At 42.2% G+C, this 23,698-nt stretch overlaps 1 protein-coding gene across 1 annotated transcript in view; it reads left to right on the top strand.

Moving 5' to 3' along the window:
* zcchc7 (zinc finger, CCHC domain containing 7) overlaps positions 1-23,698 on the top strand; it is a 45,426-nt gene that overhangs the window by 5,294 nt on the left and 16,434 nt on the right. The window contains exons 4-7 of the mRNA XM_080028963.1: positions 19,575-19,624; positions 20,119-20,256; positions 20,353-20,523; positions 22,906-22,941. Coding sequence (XP_079885089.1) covers positions 19,575-19,624; positions 20,119-20,256; positions 20,353-20,523; positions 22,906-22,941 — 395 coding nt within the window. The remainder of the gene's footprint in view (positions 1-19,574; positions 19,625-20,118; positions 20,257-20,352; positions 20,524-22,905; positions 22,942-23,698) is intronic.

Below are 23,698 nucleotides of genomic sequence, written 5' to 3'. Positions count from 1 at the left end.
ACAAGACATTTTGAAGACATTTGTTTGTAAATGTTACAACTATGATAAACAAGGATGTACGATTTTAATAAATTTTTTCAGATGAATCAATAATGAAAACAATTGCTTGAAGCCATAGTGGTTTTTGATTGGCATCATTTATTTTCAGTACAAAGTACTACAGTATATTCATTTCATGTGCACATAATACTGTATACAACTGGTTTGTTTTTGTTATAGATTTAATCACGCCTTAAGCAGTTGTAGTACAAAGATTTATTTTCTTCTTCTGGGAAATGGATGAGAAGGCCAATCTGAGGCAACTGAGATATGGCTGGTTGAACTTTCATGGCTACAATAACCGTTACATCCATAACCCCGAGCTGCTAGATAAGATTGATTTTCTGTTTTTATATGCCATGTTGTGTGTTGATTCCTGTAGCCTTGGAACCTGGCTTTTTCTTTTCTTCCTTAGAATCTGTGCGAGTGTAACAGGTTTGCGCAGCAGTGACTAATGGTATTTGTACGCATAAACCCCATCTCAGCATCAGCACCAAATCACATTCACTACACTTAGTCTCCCACTTTCACCTTACAGAAATTGAATCCTTTCATCCTCTTTGTCTCTTTCTGTCTCTCTCGCTCTCCTACATGGTGTCACTTGTTCACATACTTTTACAATCTGATCTATCTTCTCACTCCCTTACACATTGCTTTCATCAAATACACAGAGACACATGCGCACGCAGCCCCCCGTCGCTATCTGTCACCTGGCTGTACAGGGGCAGCGGTTGGTGGCTGAATCTGTAGGGACATTGGATAAGGGAAAAAAGAAAAGATAGTGGAGAAAAGGGGGATGAGCGAGGGCCGTCTGCCTGTCCGGCCGCCATGCAGCAGCAACCAAATGGAACAAGAGAGAGAAAAGGCAGGGCTTCCCAAAATCCAGCTCAGTGCCTCTCCCACCCAGAGAGCTGTGCGTGTACATGCCCGTGAATGAATGAATCCGGGGGGGTTGCTGAAGCTAAACTTGAATCGTAAGTGGTTAAACTTCACTCAGTGGTCACACTTTTTTTTTGTCTCTCTCTGTTGCTCCCCCCCCCCCCCCCTATTTTTTTTCCTTCGCTTTTTTTGTCCCCTCGGTCTTGGTCAGTGCACACCAAACTTTGTTTGAGGCTTAGAAAGTCAGTTCTGGCTCGCTATCGGGGTGGCCGATCACATCAGAGTTTGTACCAGTGTGTGTTTCATTGAATCCTTGGTGAATTAGAGAAAAGTGTGGGGCTGTGATTGTGTGTTAGTACTAAAAGGTTAGCTCTCTCTCTCTCTCTCTCACAGAGGAGGAAGGTAAGCTCTCTTCTCTTCTCTCCTCATTTGTTATTTTCTCCCGGCTGTATTGTTCGTCACAGTTTTGTCATGCTATTCAGATTGCTAAACCATAACAAAAATGTTTTTACACTCTAAATGGGTGTGTTTAACTTGGTAGTATGTAGTATTCACTCTCTGCCTTCATATATGTGTGTGTGAAGGAGTGATGCTGCTTTGGGCCTGAAGTTTTTCCACGCAGCTTCTGAGACCTCAGCTAACCTTTGTATATTTTGAAGTGTGTCTTAACTTAAATACGTGTATTTAAGTGTACTGTACGAAAACAGTGAAAAATGGATTTAGTTGGCTAGTCTGTGTATTTGCGGCTGTGGCATCAGGATTGAAAAAATTAGATTACAATGGCATGTTGGGTACCACACTAGGTGTGTGTGTGTGTGTGTGTGTGTTGTGGGTGTGTGTGTGTGTGGGTGGGCGGGCGGGCGCTGCAGAAGGGAGGCATGGATAGGATCAGCTCTTATCTTGGCTGCCCAGTGCCACACGAGGTGTAACGCCACACCCACACTACCACACAGTATGTTTGAACAGGCAGACACACACACACACACACACACACACACACACACACACACACACACACACACACACACACACACACACACCATGACATCGCTGTGCCATAGTTTGAATTGTATTATCCATTTTTTAAAGAGGATATGCAAATTAAATGAGACTACAGTGTTGGCCTAATATTAGCGCAATGCAAAATAAATTGTAGAAATTCAGTTGAAAACCCGATGCTTTCATTTACAAAAAAGCTTTTGATTGAACAATCATTTGATGCCGGCGACCACTGAAATGTAATGACAACTGTAATCTGCTGAATGAAACAGCGGTTTCTTTGTAATATGAAAAATCCCTTCAGTAAGCGCCTGTGTCCTTAATAATAATAATAATTTCTCATGTTTCTTAAAATAAACTCCGCATTTGGCCTTTATGTAATAATTTGCTTCCTGGAAAAATGTCTGTTGAACATCAGTTCAATTTAATGATATACTCATCTTTTACATGCATACTGTGAATTCACTAATTTACCTAGAGAACAATTTTACTACTTTTTTGTTGCTCATTTAGCTTAGGTTAGCTTTGTTCTTCTCTTGTCCATGCCTTGGCTGAACATATTCATTGTCTATTAAATTAGGCGTACAGCATTTCTCAGTGTTTTCCTGAAAAATGGAGGAACATTTGTTTGTTTTAAACATGCATAGAACAGCAGTGAGGAGGTAGTAGGAATTCAGATGAAAACGGGAAGGAATCTGAAGGCAGCGCTTGAGTTTGCATGAAACAAAAAACAAAAAAACGGACAGACGGCCGGACAGAGGGAGAGAGAGATGAGAGTGTGTAAGCTAAAGTGGATGAGACAGGCCTTGAAAAGGATCGGCCACGGTGTTGCTGTCGGTCAGGGCCGGTTTGTCTCCGGGCTAAGATCTCAGTGGCTCCAACATGGCTGGATCTCTGTCTGCACACATCCACAACCAGTCTGTCAGTCCACTGTGGTTCTTCCAGTCAGACCTGTCTCAGTAGTCTAACACTTGACCCTGATGTTTCTCCATACAAAACCAGCAACAATCTGCGTCCAACGCTATGATTCAAAAAGCTAAGTGAAAACGGCTGCCGTTTTTGGCAACAATGTCAGATACGAAACATGTTGGCCACATTTGAATAGTTTATTTTTCTAAGCTTTAAGCTGGTGCTATTTGAGTTTTCACAATTTTGAGGGATGTTATATAGGCAAGCAGGTGTGTTTTACATAATTATAGAAATGTAATTTTAAAAATTATTTGTAGGTATATTCTACTGTTTTTCTTCTTCTAAATGCATTCCTGCATATGGCAGAACTACAATCAGGTTATTAACCTTGCTATTAGTCATTGCAAACATGTTCTATTTTCAGTTTATTTATATCGCATTTATCGGCATCTGCAAGGGACAAGCCATCCTGTGTGAAAGTCATCTTTGTCAAAATAATCTATGAAAATTTCAAAAATTTTCGCGGAAACTTTGACTAAAACACCCCCTGACATCTGCGGTTGTGGCTGCAGGTGCTCATTTGTATTATTGCGGCTGTTTGTTCTTTAGAGTGAGTGAGGGGCAGCATTTAAATATAATCTAGTAGAAAACATTCTGGCTTCATCTACAGACAACCCCACACACACACACACACACACACACACACACACACACACACACACACACACACACACACACACACACACACTCTGCAGGCTTTGCCAACCAATCGATGGATGGCATTTCCATTTCATATTGAATTTGGTCGAGTATTGTTTCCAAAAATGTCTTGTAGTGTGTTAGACTCTTATTAAAGATATTTATTAGGTACCATGACAGTTACACTTTAATATTTTATGTCATGCAAATGAGAAGACATTTTGTGAAGAAAGTGAAGGTGTGATGCAAGGTTGTATGTTGTGTGAGTTGGAGTGTGAAGGTGTGTGTATCTAAAGACAAAAGTGTGTGTGTGAGTCGGTGTCAGCCCCACCACGCCTGAGGTGAGCCCAATAACCGTGCCCTGGCCCACTGGAACGAAGTTTCACCGTCTTTAGTTCCGAATAGAGAAAGAATGTGACATTAAGTGAAATAGTTTGCAACAGTGTGTTTTTGTTGTTGTTTTTTTATGGCTCTGTTTAACTGTTCTTTTTATTTTTGAAAATATCAAATTATCTGCAGACGATGTCAGAATGAATATGTTTTTTTTGTATTTAAAAAAAATATATTTTCTGTAGCCTGGTAGAAGGGTTAATAAACTGGAGACCAAAGGGTCCCTACTGCAGTTTCGTATGCGTATGTATGGGTTGGGGGCAGAATAGGAAATCCCTGTCTTCTTCTCTAACCTTTATTTAACCAGGATATCCCATTGAGAGCAAGAATCTCTTTTCTGAGGAGACCTGCAGCAGACATTGTGCCCTGAAGCTACTGTATAAAACATCTTGAGGAATACACACACACACACACACACACACACACACACACACACACACGCACACGCACACGCACACGCACACACACACACACACACACACACACACACACACACACACACACACACACACACACACACACACACACGTATGATTAAATAAAACTTCCAAGGCTCGACACCTTAATCTTGCCTCGTCTGTTCTTGCGGGCAGTATGAGACTTCAATGTTACATGTCATATTGTCGAGTGCCGTTCAGTTTGGCCAGATTTAGCAACCTTTTTTCCCCTGTGCATTTTTGCCGCCTGTCTCGTCTTTTAGGAAGACCAGAAGAGACAGAGGTGAGAGTAGCGAAGGAAAAAAAATGGCAATTACAATTACCAATAATAATCATTATAATTAAGCAATCACTTAATAGAAAATCAAATTATTGTTGGGGGTGACAGTGGGACAAAGGCAGGTCTCGTGGGACTTTATTAATTTCTGTTCTTTTATTTGGCCGGAGAACTTTCCCCTTATTGTCTGTCTTTGTTTTTTAGGGGGGCTGGGGAGGGGTCGTCGAGAGGGCTTTATTAACTAGTAGCCTAAGGTGGTGATATTTTTTTTTGGGGTGGTGATTGAGGAGGGGAAGGGTTTGGAGGGATATCTATTAATATTAATACGTTTTTGGGATGAGGAAGAGCGGAGTGCAGGGTAGAGGGTGGGGGGTTAGCAAAGGCAGTCATGGATCCACAAAATCACCCCCTATCCCCTCTCCTCCCCTCACCTCTTTCTTCTACCCCTTTTCCTCTCCCTTCTTCCACGGCCATCAGCGTGAGCAGAGGGGGAGAGCTGTTTTGCAATCAGAAGTTCAGTTTAACAGTCAACAGGATAAAGAGGGAGAAAACACACAAACATGCACATGTAGGGTTAGTACATTTGCTTCAGTATGCAAAGGGCTGCCCTAATAATAGCTGGGCTATGTTTTTCACAAGGTCCCAGAGGGGGGTGTGTGTGTGTGTGATTCTTGGCAGTGTACCCACACGGACACACAAGTTTGCCTGTTTAGCAGTGTTCCTCTCCAGAGGCTCCTGGCAGTGTGTATGCGGCCATTCCAAGGCTTCTCCCCATGTCTCTTAATTAAGGCACTCGTCAGACACAGACCAGCTGGGCCTGGTCTGGCCGAGCTGGCACTCACCATATTTCAGTCAATCTAGCCCATCCTTTCCTCTCTTTCTCTTTCTATCTTGCTCAGTCACTTTCTCTTCATATCTTTTTGTTTCTCTGTTAATCGCATCCTGACTTTACTCAACCACTATCTATTTGATTGCTGTGTATGGATGCTGGTAGTCTCTAAACACCGTGTTTACAACATGTGTAAGCGTAACTGGTTGACCTTTCCATCACACCTGCCTTCAATAAAGCGCTAATTAGGAGTCCCATTAGGATTTGAGAGTTTGCCAGTTAATAGGCCCTTAAATACCAGGATTTAGCTGTTTGGTGGAACACATTTAACACTTAAACAGTCCGTGTCAGAGGCAAATGCCAACTCTTAACAGATGAAATGCAAGTATAGATGTATCTAGGTAATTAATCTAAAAAAACATTTAGATGGTGCTTGTATCACTTCTTTCACTTGTTTAACTGTTTGACCATTTCATAATTCATAATTTCATAATTTTCAGCTTGTTCTTTACTCATGTTTTCTATTATGCATCACATCCAGCTGAAAATGCTATAACCTAGGATGTTCAGAAGATTTTGACTGGCAGCATATTATATCATACTGGTTGGATGTTCCTTCCTCTGCAACATCTTGGCACTAAATAAGACTAAAACACGCTCATAGACGGTACCCATACATGCCAAGAGTTAGCCTGTGTCTAAACCAGCTTGATATTGCAGGGCATAATACACTGATATGATGAGTAGTGAAAGGATTTCTGTATTTTCATAGGCGGAAGTTAATTTATCGCCACAATCTTTCTGAATACATTTTAAGCGAGCACATGCTAAGGTTGTCTCAGATATTCACCGTATCCATACCCGCACTCCACCTTTCTTTCCCTAACCCTTCTGCTTCACCCCTCCCTGCCTCCATCCCATCTTTTTATTCCTCCACTCCCGTTCCCGAACCATCCTTCCATACAACAAGACCAAGCCCTGGTTACGTGGCTGTTGCTATGCCGGGATTGCAGGGGCCAGGATTCATGCTATAGGCTTCCTTGTGCTAATCCAGCTTGTATCTTGGATCTTGGTGACACAGCTAACTGTGTCCTCATTCTGCATTTTATTTTAAGCCTTCTGCCAGAGAGGCTTGACGTGTCCATATGTGGCGAATGGCATTTATTTTGTTGGAAAAAATGGCACAGCATTAGTATGACTGGTTGTCCTTGCACCTCCACGTACCGGTTTTATAACATTATCTGTCTGTGAATGAAGTTTAAGTCTTTGCTCGTGCACGTGTTCCGGTGCACACGCATGCTTGTGCATTAGCACACCTAGGCCGCCCCTTTATCCAGGGGATTATGGTTAAATGGAATGCTGAGATCTGCCGGCGAGCAACCGATAAAGCCGAAGTCGGCGTTGGGAGAGAAAATTAATTATTGAAAAAAAATCAGAGAGGTGATGGTTACCAACTCGTTGGGGAGTTAAGTCATCGATATTTCGGCACTGGCTTGCAGACAACACGCAGAGTTCATCACGCCCTTATTTTGAGACTTGTTTTGTGTGTGTGTGTGTGTGTGTGTCTACGAAAAGGGCTTTGCAAACTTTTAAAGGTTCGAGGGATATTCCATTAGAAAAGGATTTGATTTACCTTTTTTTCTCCTGCGTATCAGCTGGAGTGTCCCCAGGAGCTCCTCCAGCTCCTCTTATACAATGTAACATTTGTAGTTATTTGAACAAGATTTATAAAAAGTCATACCAGCATTGAATTTGAATTCTGACAAAGTAATCGTAGCAAATGAGAAAAAAAAACAGTTGCTCTGTGTAAGAAGCAAATGTATCATTAAATTTGATGCAATAATCTGACCAAGAATGCAACTTTGTTTCTATATTTCTGTGAGAATTGAATTAAACCTATATTAACTGTCCACAACCGCAAATAATTATTTTCTGAAATTATATATTTTTGATTTGATATACAATCAATTTTCTCAAGAGATATACCTAAACCTACTGTACAAGTAAATGATATCCTAAATATGGTGGAAAACTGAGATGTTTTTTTTAGGTAAATAAGAAAACAAGAAGCTCTCTGTGTTGTCTCTATGTCCAGTGTACTGACAGGATTATTGTTTGTCCATTTGTCCATTGTGAGTTTTGGATTAAATAAATGAACAGTAACAATATAAACCATTAGATAGCAAAACTGTATCATACAATGGTTTCATGTTTGTAATGAATGGTGTGATATTGTCACAGCCTACAGAAAGGATTTTTCTTAACATACAACCTTGAGATATGGCTTTGGTTTTCTTTTGTCTGGTTGTACCTTTTTTTTTTACAGTCAATATTTTTGTCCAAATGATTTGTGCACAGCTGTTGTGTGTCACCCAGTAGCAACAAGATTGGCTTTGACCGGATTTTTTATAAATATATATTTTTTCAGGTGTTTTAACCTTTTTATTTGACAGTTGAAGATCAGAGAGTGCAGAGTAGGGAGAGATAGGGGATGACGTGCAGTAAACATCCTCTGATTCGAACCCGGGTCTACTGTGACAAGGACTGAGCCATTTGGTTCGCACTCTACCCACTACGGATTGCCCCACTTTGACCAAATCTCAATGGAATTAACAGTATCCTCTCTTTGTGGTTTTATTAAGACTTCCAGTTTGTCCTTAAGAAAAATAACACAAAATGGAAATATAGACTACGCTCTTGTGGTGTCACAGCACACTGTTTTTGGGCCATTGAATTGAAATGGTAAAAGTAATGCTGCCTGGTAACTAAGGCACGACATGAGTTTCCTTATTTCAAAGAGTCTTGACTTGTGAGTGGCCAGTGTTACAAATCAGCTATGAACAAACTGTCTCTGACCTTACAGGACTTTCTGTCTCTAGACGTGTGTGTGTGTGTGTGTGCGCAGGTGAGGGTATTTCTCTCCTCTGAGTGCAGTCTTCAGATCAATAGTAATTGGGTTGAATGTCTCAGGCCTGTTTCTCTCCCTTTGTACTGTGGGCCCTTTGTAGGCTGACACAGGGTCAGAAGAGAAAGGGGGCATGGGCGAAAAAGAAAAGGAAGAAAGAAGGGGGCAGAAAAAAAAGGATGTTTGCAAGTCGACGAGCATGACTGACTCCCTCAACCAAATCTCCGAATATTTATTCAGCATTACTCACTAATCTAAAAAAAATCTTCCTCCCTTTCTGTCGCTCCTCTTTTCTTTTCATTCACACTCCCCCACTGGCAGGACGAGGTGTGTGTGTTTGTGTGCAATGCTGTAACTTGATCTTAAAGAGCTGTGATAAAACGGATAACTTGGTAAGATGTATTAACAGGCTTCTCACCTCCCTTTATGACTTCCATGAAAGCGATGTGTGTTGAGTGAGGGCGGAGAGCTCCAGTGGTATTAGCAGGGAGGCATTAGGCATAAACTCTAAGGTATATTAAAGCAACGGCCCTGTTGTTCATATAAACACGCCAATTCAATTTAGCCTGCCCCACGGGGAATGGGATTTCAGCAGCTACCGAGAGCTAGGAAAGGAGGGGAGCGTGAGTGGAGGATGAGGAGAGGGCGGTGAATGGATCTCGGGCAGTAGAGAAAAGGTGCAGAAGCAGCAAGAGGGAAGAAAGGAGAGGGTGAGGAAGAGGTCGAGCAGAGGTGTGTAGTTTGGCATATGGGAGTGGCATAGTGGCTGGTTGCAGAATTAATTAGTGCTGTTGCATTAACTACCATGACATAAGAGCCTTTGTGTTTGTCTGTGTGTATATGCACGTGGGCAGTGATAAGCGCCATAGACACACATGCATGTGCACACACACACACACACACACACACACACACACACACACACACACACACACACACACACACACACACACACACACACACACACACACACACACACACACACACACACACACACACACACACACACACACACACACACACACACACACACACACACACACACACACACACACACACACACACACACACACACACACACACACACACACACACACACACACACATCTCCCACCCTTGCAGGCAGGGGCTGCCAGTGTCTGTGCACCGCTGCACGCTTGGACAGAGCCTTATGTGGGAAACCCTACAGTTATATTATTCAATCCAAATTCAAATGGGCTTGTCAGGAAAGCTTGCGCTTTTTATTACCTGTCAGAAAAACCAAGGGATGGATGGAGCAGAGGGGAGCAAATTAAACGACAGTAAATAAGACCCCCTATCTATCTTTACTTTACACACACCACTCTGCCACTCCTGCCTGTGCTGTATTTTGACACACACACACACCTTAAGCAGGTTTTATCTGTCAATCAGATGCAGGGAGACCTAATTATTTTGTTCGTCACTGAATACAGTATCAAGAAGTGGATATGATATGAAAGGAAAAGTCGGTCAGACATTTATTTAGATGGATTTAATGCACCTTTGACATCTATAACTGAGAAATAATGGGAAATGACGGAGAGAAATCCTTTCCAGAAAAAGGGAAAGAAAGAGGACCTGGAGGGGATATTTCTTAAGGATGAGCTCTGCATGTGGACACACACACACACACACACACAAACACACACACACACACACACACACACACACACGAACAGCCTCCTCCTGTCTTGCCCCCTTCAGCCAGGCATAACCTCTGCCATCTGTCCAACCCCCCCTCCTCCTTCCTTTTCACCCTCCTCGTCCTGCGCTCTTCCTCTTCTTCCTCCAGACCCCCTCTGTTAATTTTATTTCCCTACCTTCACTCTCTGATGGCATTCAGAGAGATTTGCAGAATTTAGTATTTCATTTTAGATGATGGGGGGGAATAATTAAAGTGTCCTACATGTTTTTCAGTTGTGCAAAAAAATCAGATAAGTTGTAAATGCTCTCATGATATCATTATTCACGTTTAGCTATTGAGAGAACTGGAAACAGATGCTGAATGAGGTTTTAACCAGGACTGTACAGTTTCAGCCCTATCACATGACTTCAGAGGTTACTTCAGCATCCAGTATCAACATACAGCATGTGAGCAGTTCAGTGACTATCATTGGGTTAATGCGGTTGCGGACTTCAAATAACATCTAACCAACGTTGTTTTTACAGTGTGTTTGCTTTTTAACTTAAACATTGAAGTTTCAGGTCATTTTCATACTTTTCACACAAACCACGTATTGTCTGGAGTAGAACATGCTGTTTCCTTATTGTCTTATTATTCTATGACATGTGCTTTATTGATCATATTACGGATCTATACGTTAAGTGATTCATCAAGTAGAAAAATCTAACATTTGGTTGTTATACAGCTTTACATAAAATACTGTTTCACAAACTAAGTGATTGCTTGCATATCATTTAAGACTTTTTTCGTGTCGACAGCAGAGTGATCGGGAATGCCATTAAACAAGAGTCTGCATCCAGACTCAAACTAGGGACGTTATAATTCATGTTTGGAGCCATAGCCCACCAGGGTGCCTCATTCTTTCTGTTACACTATATATGTTATTAATAGTTGATTATTTAAAGACATTATCTCTTGATTAAATAATATCAAAAATAATATTTAATTGCAGTCTCCGGTTAACATATTGTTCTGTTCCCATTTTCTTTCCAAATCTACCAACAACTTCCAACTTTAGCAGGTGAAAAGGACAGCTGGATACATTTATAAACTGTATTTGAATTAAGTGATAAAAGAGCCACATTAGGAGCCCCTTTCCTAATCCTCTATTGTTCTTTGTCTGTCCCCATGTCCCACAGAGGGGCTGTTCTAATTAAAGACTAATAATTGTATTGTTTTATGAAGCCTATAGAGACGGAGATTCTGCCCTTCAATCATTCACTCTCTCCAACATACCCAGCCCATCAAGGGCTATCTCACCGGATGAAGTCTATAACCTACTGTCACTGACTGACTTTTGCAGTGTATGTGTGTGTGGTTGTGTGCGTTTGTGTGTCTGCAGTGCGGCATACAGTAGGAGGAAGAAAAAAGCCAAATCTAAATTAAAACTTTAAAGCACCATTATTTAATTACCCCAAAGGCTGTGGATTTGAAGGATTGAAGGGTGTGTGTGTGTGTGTGTGTGTTTGCTCATGCAGACGTTTGCTGCGGCCCAGGATTATTTCAGTTTTTCAATTTGCCCCTTCTCCTCAGAATGTGTGCGTGCATGGGCATTCATCTTTGTGTTTGTACATGCATGTGACCGCAGTGTAACCCCTTATTGGTTGCCCTCTCCCGTTGCCCCTCCTTCACCTCTACCCTCCGCAAGCACACACACGCATGCATGCATGCTGAAGCGCCGGCAGATAAAAAGGCATTATGGTAAATTCCACTTAATGACAAATTTTTAATTTGGGGAACAGGGCCTGGTGAATGGAGCTTAATTACCGGGGCCAAAGATCCCTCAGAAAAATAACCCCCTTGACGTGCCCAACCTGCCCGATAATGGAGCGCTCTGCAAAATGCCTCAGATTAACCAGTGCCGTTTATCTACCCCTTTCCTCCCCCTCTTTCTCCCGCTGTATAATAACAAAAATAACAATCATGAAAATTCTATCTGCCTCCCAGCCCCCATCACCCCACTTCCCTCTCCCGCCTTCCCGCCCACTGCCTGGCTCACTCCCGCAGGAGGAAATTCATCAAAATGAAATTGAGGTTGCAACTCACTGGTTTTATTAAAATATATTTGCCCCTTTACAGACGCTGTGTGTTGATGTGTTAGCGTGTTTTGCCGCAGAAGACAAAAGGGGCTCCCCGAATAATTTGGTCAGTTTTATCAGCAATATTATGTGTGCTCACATTCAGCACGACTTCAGCCATAAAAATACACACACTTGTTGACTAGGAACAGTACAACTGTGTTAAAAGTTCAAACTTTGGCATGTTGAATGAAACTTCTGTTGCCACTGATAAAATAGTGTAATATCCTCATGTGGGTGTACATTCTAGTGTGTAAAATCTCCTAACTCACAAGTACAACGGTTAAACTTTAAATTGTGGTTGGATCTGGTTGGAACCCTCTAAAATGTAAAAAATTATAAAAAAATAAAGAATAATGCCAATAATTCCTTTAAGCTAAAGTTTATGTCATCAAATTGCTTTTTTTGTTCAACCAAAAACCCAAATCCAAAGATATTCCTCACAATATCATCCTCACTATCCTCACAATAAAGAAGCCTGAAGAAGGTAATGTTTGCCATTCATGGTATTGTATTAGTTAATGGCAAGATGTTAGTTAAATATAATTCCACAAATCAATCAACTAATTGTTTGGTTTCAGTTTGACTATACATTCTATTGTGCAAGTCATCTTGGATTATATAGATAAAAAACATATATATATTTAAAAAGGTTTAAGAATATATAAATTTTCTGGGCCCATATAGATAATATACACTCCAAGAGGTGCTATGTATAAAAGTCATTTTTATAATTTTAATAAATATGTTTTATGCAATGTAGATTTTACTAGTATCTGTACCAAAGACATGTTCAAACTATTTGCTTTTGGCAGTATGATCTTCTGATTGAAAGGCTCTCTTGTTCCTTTCAAACAATAATGCTGTTAAAGGTGCACTAAGCAACTTTTGGTGTGTCACAGAAGTGAACATTTTCTAAGGTATATTCTCAAAACTGATCAACAAACTTTCCGCACAGGAAAATTGGATCACTGAAATACTGTTTAAAGTTAGAAAGCTACCTGAAAAGTTACTGTTTTGTTTACAAACATAATCTAGTCTTACGTTTGGTTCCAGATGCCTCCAAAATAAATTTGTTTTGATTTATGATAGAATTATCCAAGACCAGGAATTACATTTTAGAGAAAAGGTTTTTTGTAAACTAACTTCAGGCTCTGAAAATGTGAACAATTCCCCCTCTCAAAATCAAGTTCTTGAGTTGATATCAATATGAGTAAATTGTTATTATTGGTGTTGAATCCACATATCTTGCACTCAAAGTAAGCTAGAGACACACTTCAGTAGAGTGTACACTGTACACCTCGAAATTTCATTAATGAAACGTGAGATCTTGTACCGTTTTTTAAAAATTGTCACGTACTATAATGTCGCAGGCACAAAACCATCCAAGCACTTTTTTTCTTGGCCTTCTCTGGTCCCTGTTGTTGTGTACCCTGATTGGACCATGTGGTTGCCATGCGGTTGCCAGGCCGCGCCCCTGCTGTGTGGTAATTGGTGTCTGTGGTATTGCCGCGTGGCGACGGTGCTTTGACTGACAGGTTTGGCCACCTGCCCTGCCCTGGCTGCCAACATGGTGTGGACGGGGGTGAGAAGGAATGAAGGGAGGAGGTGGTACGGACTGGCAGGGGGTGAACGCAGTGCTTGTCACGCCGGGGCATGGATAATCAGAGACGGGCTGCGGTGAAATATGTCATGGCCGAACACAAGGCAGATTCAACAGGGTCCAGGGTGATGGCATCTGCTTGCATTTCGGCTTTTTCACCAAGCTCCGATGGCAAAAGATCTGCGTTAAGTCACTCACTGAACATTACGTCTTTTTGGATCTCCTTTCAAAAATCGCTTTTGATACATGAGCCAGTCTGTAATGTAAAAGTAATGTGCAGGAAAGCTTCTTGGACTAACAGTCAAAGGGTGAATGTCCAGCATCACGTAGCTTCTTGGCCAGAAAGAGTTCTACTATCCAGCCAGCCAGCATGCAGGCGGGCGAGTCTTGCTTCAAATATTTTCTCACCAACATGGGTACTTGTCCAGTTCGGTGTTTCCATTGTGTACGATGGAATGTCTACTAAAATGTACCAAAAACTCAAATTTGGCACGTCCTTGTGTGCCACGACACAAACGTTGCCCAGTGATAAACTAGGAAAGAATAGGCTACAGGTTAGCTAACGAGTCGCATTACCTGGTGACCTTAACATCAATAATGGATTAAATAAATCAAGAATATAGCTTTTGGTAAGGTTTTAGACTCAAATGTCGAAGTCCTATGGTAAAGATAGGTCAGGTATAACCTTAGATATTCTTGTCTAAATATTCCATAATCAAGAGTTAACGATTTGTAAATAAAACATCATTAGATCTTATATACAAAAAGTGTAACGGTCAAATTTATATGCTACATCCAAACTGTGTGGGTGAGCTTTTATCCGATTTGATTGGCAGTTGCCTGGCAACACGAGGAAGCAACGCACTGGATTCTGATTTGTTGATTAATGTTGCCTACTTCAAGCCAATCGATGAACACAGACAGAAATCTGTCAGTTACTAACTTTGGCAGAAAATGTTCATGCGGGATCTAATTGCTCATAGTTAGAAAGAAGAAGGGCCTTTTATACAGTTAACGTCAGTATCTCCAAGTTGTCTATTTGCAAAGCCCCGGAAAGTGTCTATACTTCACCCCTTAAAGTTGAGCTATATTAAGCGTCTTTGAGTGTCTAGAAAAGCGCTCACTTCGACACTTAGGGCGCCGGACTACTACTCTGATGCGCCTTGCGGTCCGCTGGGCTTGATATTGTTGTGTTGTAATGTGCTCTATGGCCAATACCCATACATTTTCACCCTCATCTCCTCCTGCATCCATGCTCTCTCTCTCTCTCTCTCTCTCTCTCTCTCTCTCTCTCTCTCTCTCTCTCTCTCTCTCTCTCTCTCTCTCTCTCTCTGTCTCTCTCGCTGTCTGTCTCTCACCGTTCATGTTCTTCCCACTTGTTTTCCTGCTTCCTTTGCTGTTGTGTTAAACACCCTCGTCCAGACTTTTCTGTCACACAAAGGAGCGTAGGAGAAAAAAAAACGCGGTTGTTTGTGCGTGTGTGTCTGTGTGCGCGTCTGACTTAGTCAACCTTTCGGTGTGTTTAACCTCGCAGAGGGCATGGCTGTAGTGCAAGGGTGATGTCATGAAGGAAGCGCTTTTGTTTTCACACACACACACACACACACACACACACACACACATACACACACACACACACACACACACTGCACACTCCCGCCCATTGTCATGTATAGTGTTGCTAATCCGGCCCTGTCGCTTCAGTATCAAACATAACCTCCATTTGGGGGGGCAAGTCCTCTCTTTCACACCCATTTTATCTCTGTGTGTGTGTGTTTGCGCGCACACGTGCATGTGTGTGCTCTGGTTGGTGTGTTAATGGGCCAAGGTAACACTGTTGTACAATAGGCGCGCTGGCTCGGGATGCCTGTTTAAGTGTTCGGACAGGGAATGAGGGAGTGGGCGAGGCAGGCCAGTCCAAAGCTTTGATATTGCAGGGACTGAGGGGAAAACAGCTTTAAGATACACTTATTGTAGGAATGGGATTAATGGTTACAGTTGAAATAGCTTGTCAGGATGAACTGCCATTTTGATGGCTTGTGTGTGTGTCGTTGTGTCTTGACGTTCTACGTCTCGTTTCTGTTATCACACTTAAACCACACCGTGCCATGGACCTGTATGTAGTTCCAGTTAGAACTATGTCGCTTGTGGTCTCCTTATATTCCTTTCATTTGTGTGTGTGTTGTGTGAGTGTGTGTGTGTCACCCCAGGAGGGCCGGGTGTTCATGGTTCATTAGCCACATGTACACTTCTGTTCTGTTCTCACTGGTTGAAAGGACAGATTCAGAACACACACACACACACACGCACACACACACACACACAGACACTATTTCTGTGTTTTGTTCTGCTGGCTCTGATGAGCTGGCACGCAGCCTCCTCCCCTCTCCTCCTCATCTTGGAGTAATAAGGGTACCTATGAGACAGACAGGTAGCATCTGTCTCCTTCTCTCCCTCTGTTTCTCCGTCTCCCCCTCTTCCACACCATTGTGTCGAATTTCCCCCGACGGAAGAATGATGTGATAATGTACGAGTTGTCCCGGAGAATGGAAATCCGTGGAACCCGCAGAACACGCCATAAACAGGGCGCTAAGGAACATTTTCTCACATGTATGTCATCCGATTGTTCAAATAAATGTGGAACAATTCCAACAAGTGGAAATGTGTCAAGACTCTGAGTTCCTTGTTTGACTTCAGACCCCTCGTGATGCCTCACATGCATTTCTCTTTTTAGGATCAGTGAACTTTAAAGATGTCTCCAGAAATGCTTCGCCATTAGCTCGTTAGACATTGAACAGTTGCAGTCAACATGGCGGAGGCCTCTCTCTATCTCTCTGTCTCTCTCTATCTGTATCTCTCTCTGGTCCGCTCAGCTGCACGGTGAAGCCGCTGCCATCTGCTTATTCAGCTCCAGACTCCTTCAGATCAGTTGGGCCACGATGAAGCGAGTGGCTCTGATGCTTTGGTTTTGAACAGGGCCTTAAGGTCGATTAGCATATTTTCACCCAGTGTACAGACAACAGCCCCCCTTCCACCCTCTCTTCTTTTCCTCCTCCACCCCCCCCCCCCCCCCCACACACACCCACCCACCCATGTGTTTGATTCCTGGGCCGTGACAAAGAGCTCTAGCCTTTATCCGTGTGTGTGTTGGTGAGATGGGGGGCCCTTAGATTAAGGGAAAGCTTCCTGCTCTTTATTTGGGAAGTCCCCCCGGGAGATGCTTCGGGAATGACTTTCGTTGAGTCACTAACGCCTACTCACACACTCAGACGCACGTCTTGGCACACACACACCTACACACACACACACACACACACACACACACACACACACACACACACACACACACACACACACACACACACACACACACACACACACACACACACACACACACACACCCCTTTCACCCCTGCCTTTTTTTTCCATGCTGCCCATTGACTGAGTTGCTGGTTGTTGTGTAACAGACACACACACACACGTCACGCAGAGGCCCCCCAGTCTGTTCACAAGAAGGTGATGGCTGCTGAGGTTCCCTATTAACTAAACTAACCAGAACTACCTAATCTGTTAATGAATAAGCAGTTTGACAATGAGAGACAACACGTGTTGTGCATTTACACAGCACTTTGCCAGTGAGCAGAAAACTGTGGTAAAATGACCTACTATGGTAAAACGACGGACACCACAAAAGTCATAACAATTTATTTACCCAGTGAACTTTGGGAAGATTTACAACCTCTATGATGGAAGCTAATACTTTGATTTTATTGTACTTTTTTGGGTTTTGTCTTTTTTGTCAGAAAAAAATGTTGTAGACATTTTTCATTATTTTAACATTTATAGACAAGTCAACTAATCCGTTAGAAAGTCCCCTCTTTGGGGGCGCCTTTAGCTCAGTTGGTAAGGCGTCCCCCTCCCGGGCCGGGCCCAGCAGCAGACCCGGGTTCGATTCCCACCCGCGGTCGTCCTCTGCATGTCACTCCCCTCTCTGCCCCATTTCACCTCTGTCTCTCTGCACTATCAAATAAAGCATAAAAATGCCCAAAAAATATCTTTAAAAAAAAAAAAAAAATAGAAAGTCCCCTCTTTAAAATATGTGAAGGAAGCTGCCCTTTTTTTTTTACTTTTTTTTTATACATTTATTTCTATTTCCACTGCTCTTATCTTGGAGTTTTATTATTAATTTAATTTAACTTATATTTAACCAGGGAAAAAAACTCATTGCTACACATTATTAGTCCCTGCACATTGCTTTGTACTTATACATTTGTGTCACCACACACTCTTTTGAGGAGAAAAAGTGACTTGTTCAAATTAAAATAAATCTTTGAGTTAACATTATGAGTCCCATCGTTACACCTGCCCAATCTGTTTTCATTGGACCAACCTCAAAAAAAGTGCGACATGATCATCAAATGTAGTCTGAGTGGAATGATATCCACATTAATTTACAGAAATGATAGAGGAGCCCAATCAAAGCATGACCAAGCAAAGGATAAAATCTAAATCAATCAACCCAGAGAAGACACTAAATTTTTTTTCTGGAGCTTTTGCTATGATAATGACGACGACGACAATGTTGAGTAGCTTGCAAGGGTATGTGTGTGTTTTTGAAGGTGAAGGTCGTGGCATAAAGAAGCCCCATCCAAACAGCAGCCATTTTAATTTGTTTGACAGTGAAGAGAAGTGATAACCTCCCTGTGCAGCCGCACACCCGGGCATGAGGGAGATGAGGGGAGTGGGGGAGTGGGGGGGGGGAAACAAGGAGAGAGGGAAATCAGAGGAAGGAGGGCTGAGCAGAATTGCGATAAGGGGCCCGATACAGAGAGAGTCAGAAAGAGAGCGAGAGGTGGAAAGGAGACTGTAATATTTGATTATGGCTCAAGGCTGTATGTTTGTCCAAAGGCTAAATACTGTCAACCAGCTAATCGTGGTGGTCGATGTGTGGGTGTGTCTGTATGTGTTTGTGAAAGCATGTGAGCTTGTGTGGGTCGTTGCTATCAGCAAATAATGTGTGTGTGTGTGTGTGTGTGTGTGTGTGTGTGTGTGTGTGTGTGTGTGTGTGCGCGTGCGCGTGTTAGGCTTTCTGGATGTCAGTTACAGTTCTGTGGGTCTGAGGAGAATACAGTGGTCTCCCTCAGGGCGCTGTTAGTGCCACTCTCATACAGATGTGCCAGGCTGCCACTGTGTCAGTTTCTGTGTGTGTGTGTGTGTGTCCTTCTCTGACAGGAAACTAAAGTTACTCCTGAGGGGTTAGGGTTTCTAATAGGGTTGGATAGTGTCTAAAATGTATCAGTTCTGTTTTCTTATTGAATCCTGGTTACATTACCTGTCACATTGTTTGAATAAGAAAATAACTATTAAAATCTAAAGCTATTTATTGTCCGGTATACAGGCTGCCATAAAGGTACAGCTTTGATCTCCGTGCATTGATGCAGGTGTAATCAGTCATTTAGATGCACAGTACGTCCAAACTTAGTTTTTAATAATGGAAAGGTGCACTTTGTAAAAACATATTTCATAAGAAATCCATGGATTGTGTGAATTCCAAATGAGATATTCCCAATAACTAATCTTCTGTCATTTAAAATGTTTACATTTTGATTTATTCGTGTTTGCTATATATTTTGTGTATGGTTGATACTAATCTTTCAGTCTAAAGATTTCCTTTTCAAGATAGCTGCATCTTGCCAAACATTAGAACTATAGAAAATAACTACATAAGACAAGACGGGTTTAACTAATTAGATCCTAAACTCAAGCTGTGTAATTAGCTTTTGCGTTATTATTATTTTAAAATGCTTTACTTTTTATGCTATTAGATGCTGAAGGAGAAGAGAGAGGCTGGGTGGTGTCTGGCAAGGACAAGGAGGTAGGTGGTGGTAATAACTTGCATTTCACTATGTAATGTATATCCTGACATTAGGTTGTTTTACAAAATCTAAATGTATTAATTAGTTTTCTTTAGAGGGTACACATCTCACAGCATGAGCTTTTTTTCTGTCTGTGAAAAAAAAATATTATCTGAATTTCACTGAAAATGTAAGACAGATAGCTGAACTTTGTCTTTTGGGAATGTAAAAACATTCTTCTGTGAGTCTACTATAAGTCCCACCACCGACATGATGGAAATGATACATCAACTGTGTGTGTGTGTGTGTGTGTGTGTGTGTGTGTGTGTGTGTGTGTGTGTGTGTGTGTGTGTGTGTGTGTGTGTGTGTGTGTGTGTGTGTGTGTGTGTGTGTGTGTGTGTGTGTGTGTGTGTGTGTGTGTGTGTGTGTGTGTGTGTGTGTGTGTGTGTGTGTGTGTGTGTGTGTGTGTGTGTGTGTGTGTGTGTGTGTGTGTGTGTGTGTGTGTGTGTTTCAGGCTCATATCTACAACAAAGACAAGGGCGCCCGGATAGTGTTTCACCGGCTTTCAAACAGATACTATACTGACAAGAGTGTCGAGTGCAGAAACTGCAACAAGAACGGACATCTCTCCAAGAACTGCCCCGAGTCCAAAGTCAGTTCCACTCGGTGCACAGCAGCATGTACGGCTTATACACATACTGATGGGTACAAGTACATTAAAGTGCTAACTGTGTTTGTGTGTGTGCAGAAGTTGGCGCCCTGCTTCATTTGTGGCACCCCAGGTCACCTGTCCAGTGAGTGTCCCGTCAAGCCCTGCAAAAACTGCGGCATCCCCGGGCACGTCTTCGAGACTTGCAACGAGAGGCCCTACTGGCATAAACAGTGCCACCGCTGTAGCATGAAGGGACACTTCTTTTCTGTGAGTATTAACTTCCTGTTCTTATTAGGGGGGAATTAAAATGAGAGACGTCTGCTCTACAAATTTGAATCCAAGGGAGGCATGTAGAAAATAAAGCCTTCATCATGGAAAACACACCGAATGTTAGTTAGATTGGACTATGCTGTTTAGGTCAGTTCATCACAAAAGTGTTGGATGGGGCTGTGGTTCAACTTCCATGTAGAACAGCCTTTTGGTGATATGGCCTTTTTGACACAAAGGAATCCAACATATTATTATCAAACCAAATAGCACACCTCTTCTATGTCATACAGTTAGAAATGGGTAATGTACTAAACACATTTGATTGAAATTAAAAAGCAAGTAGACATGAAGACATTCTGTGTGTAGTAAAAATAAGGGAATTAAGTATTGGAGGAATAAGAAATTCAATTTAAACATTAATGTTTCTGTATGAGCGGGTAACGTTAAATGCTCCCAGATAATCTGTTGGGGGACTTTGGCTTCTAGTAGCAACAACAGAGCACCAAACTCTGTTATAAAAGAAGGAATAATATATACACTCAATAAATAATACATTGTTTCCATAAGCCTTCTTTCCTTCCCTCCTTTTACCTTTTGTTCCTCTCTCTCCCCCACTTTCTCTTTTTAATAATGACTGACCAGGGGTCAACGCACGCTGCTGTTCACATTAATTGATACACTCCAGGAATTACAGCTCAGTTATGTCTCTCTCTGTGTGTGTGTGTGTGTGTGTGTGTGTGTGTGTGTGTGTGTGTGTGTGTGTGTGTGTGTGTGTGTGTGTGTGTGTGTGTGTGTGTGTGTGTGTGTGTGTGTGTGTGTGTGTGTGTGTGTGTGTGTGTGTGTGTGTGTGTGTGTGTGTGTGTGTGTGTGTGTGTGTGTGTGTGCGTGCGTGCGCAACTGGAGGTCAAATCTAATGACCATCAATGACAATTATCCCACCGCCACGTTCATTATCTTGCCCATTTATACTAATGCCATAGAATGGAAAACTCTGTGTGCATTTAAGAGCCTGCCCATCTCTCTCTCTCTCTCTCTCTCTCTCTCTCTCTCTCTCTCTGTCTCTGTGTGTGTGTGTCAGTCATGTACTGTGCTCTGTGTAATGGATGAGTAACCAGGTGAACACCAGAGGGAGAGGGGAGACCAGGACACACACTGCCTATTTTTTTTCTACCCTTTGCCCTCTCTCTCTCGACTATTTTTTTCTTGCCCCTTCCTTGCGATCCTTACGTTAATCTTGTCACTTCCCTTCTGCATATGGTTATCAGCAGCAAGCAAAGTTGCATGGTGTCGTAATTACCCTTTTCTTGGAACGTGTAACTTTTTCCCCTTACACTCACAAATTATACTGTATGTGTGTGTGTTTGAGAGAAAGAGAGTCAGGTCTCTGTCCCCTGGGCCTTTCTGTGTCTCTCATTAAAGACAGACGGTTGACGGAGCGCGAGTGTGTCGCTCGCCTCGCCTGTCGCCCTCGACAACAACACACTACCCCGGCGGTCTGGAGGGAGCGAGCAAACGGGAGTGTGTGTGTGTGTTTCTGGTGGGGGGTTGTTGAAGAAAAGAAAGCTAGATGAGAGGTGGAGGAAGACACAGCCATCGAAATTCATATTTGCCCATTTCTGTATTCAAATATAAACAGCTCAGATTAAGCCAGAAAGAGTGGCTAGCATTCTCTGCAGGCTGCTTTAAAGGTCAGGATTTAAAACGAGCACTATGAGACAAATACTCTCTTTTTAATGTGACACGAATTTGAATACCATGCAAATTCGTCCGGGAACTTGTTTAGCGTATGCAAGAGAAAAAATCCAAACATAGCCTTCTTCACAGAACAGGCTTAGATCTTCCTCCACTGCTCTCTCTGTGTCTCTCTCACTCAGTAGGTGTGTAAGTAGATGAATCTTGTTGCCCGCGGCGACTGCGGCATTTTCAATTTCCCAGTGGGAAGTGGCGGTGGTTGGGAAAGGATGTCTGAACGCTTAAGGAACAGCGTGGCGAAGCCCCGGAGATAATGCTTTGGCCACACCGGGACAAAACCCACTGACGGCCTTTACTTACTGACTGTTTGACTGGCTGACTGCAGCGACACACGCGTAAGACAAACAGGCTATTGCTGAAAAAGTCAGAGTGATTATGGTTTTAGACAGGCAAACAATTGACACCATGACCTGCTTTTCAGTTTCCTTTTAGGCCCCCTCTCAGTCTCGTTTCCTCCCTATTGAGTCTTTACTATCCAACTTCTAATTAAGAGTTTCACTTGTTTTCTTTTACAGTTTGCATTCCCTTCTTTATTCCTTTCATGTGCCACTTAATATAGTGTGTACATATGCATGTTTGTCTGTATTTTTGATGACCATAATAATGTTTTTTTCTTTCTCTCTTCAGGCTTGTCCAGAGATCTGGAGACAGTATCACATCACGGTGAGTGTCCAACCACGAAACCTCACAACGTTGTGTATAAATACTGTGCCCTACAAAAGCAAGAGGTCATTTAAAATCCACCTTGTATTTGCCTTATCATGGTACATTTGACAGGACAGTGCAAGAGACAGGTGCAGTGCTAAATGTGTTGGATGAAGCGTTGGCATCCATTATACAAGGGTGCACTGGGGACTAAAAGTGTCTTTCACATGCTCTGTTCACCTTTAGAAATGACAGTCATTGGGTGATTTCCAGTAGTATTTGGTTCTCACAAAAAGGAACATCACTGAACACTATTGATCAGGACAGATAACAGTGTCACATCTCAGTTGCATTAGATACTTAAAGGTTGGAGAGAGAATTGAAATATCTGTTAAACAATATACAGTTAATGTTTGAATGATGAGTTTTGGTTCCTGTTGACTTTATATTCTTCTGCCTGGTCTCTTTGTGAAGTTACATCACGCAGGACCCAAACAAGTTCAAGTTGGCGGTACTTAAATCATTCCACAGGTTTCAGTTTCTTACTGAAAGACATTATCTCTTTAAGTGTTATAGCAACACGCTTGAAATGAAGATAATAATTTTCTGCATCCATCTCTATTGCCACATGGTGTCAAATGCTGAATCTTGGGAGGTTGCAGACCTTACACGCGAGGTCACCTTAGCTTCATTGTCATTACACAATGCATGGCAAATGATGCACACAAATGCTACATGCCATGAAATTTAAGCTAATACTATCATACTTTCTTAA

Source organism: Ammodytes marinus, assembly GCF_949987685.1.
Source record: "Ammodytes marinus genome assembly, chromosome: 6".
Lineage (NCBI taxonomy): Eukaryota > Metazoa > Chordata > Actinopteri > Uranoscopiformes > Ammodytidae > Ammodytes > Ammodytes marinus.
This window is presented reverse-complemented; position numbering and strand designations above follow the sequence as displayed.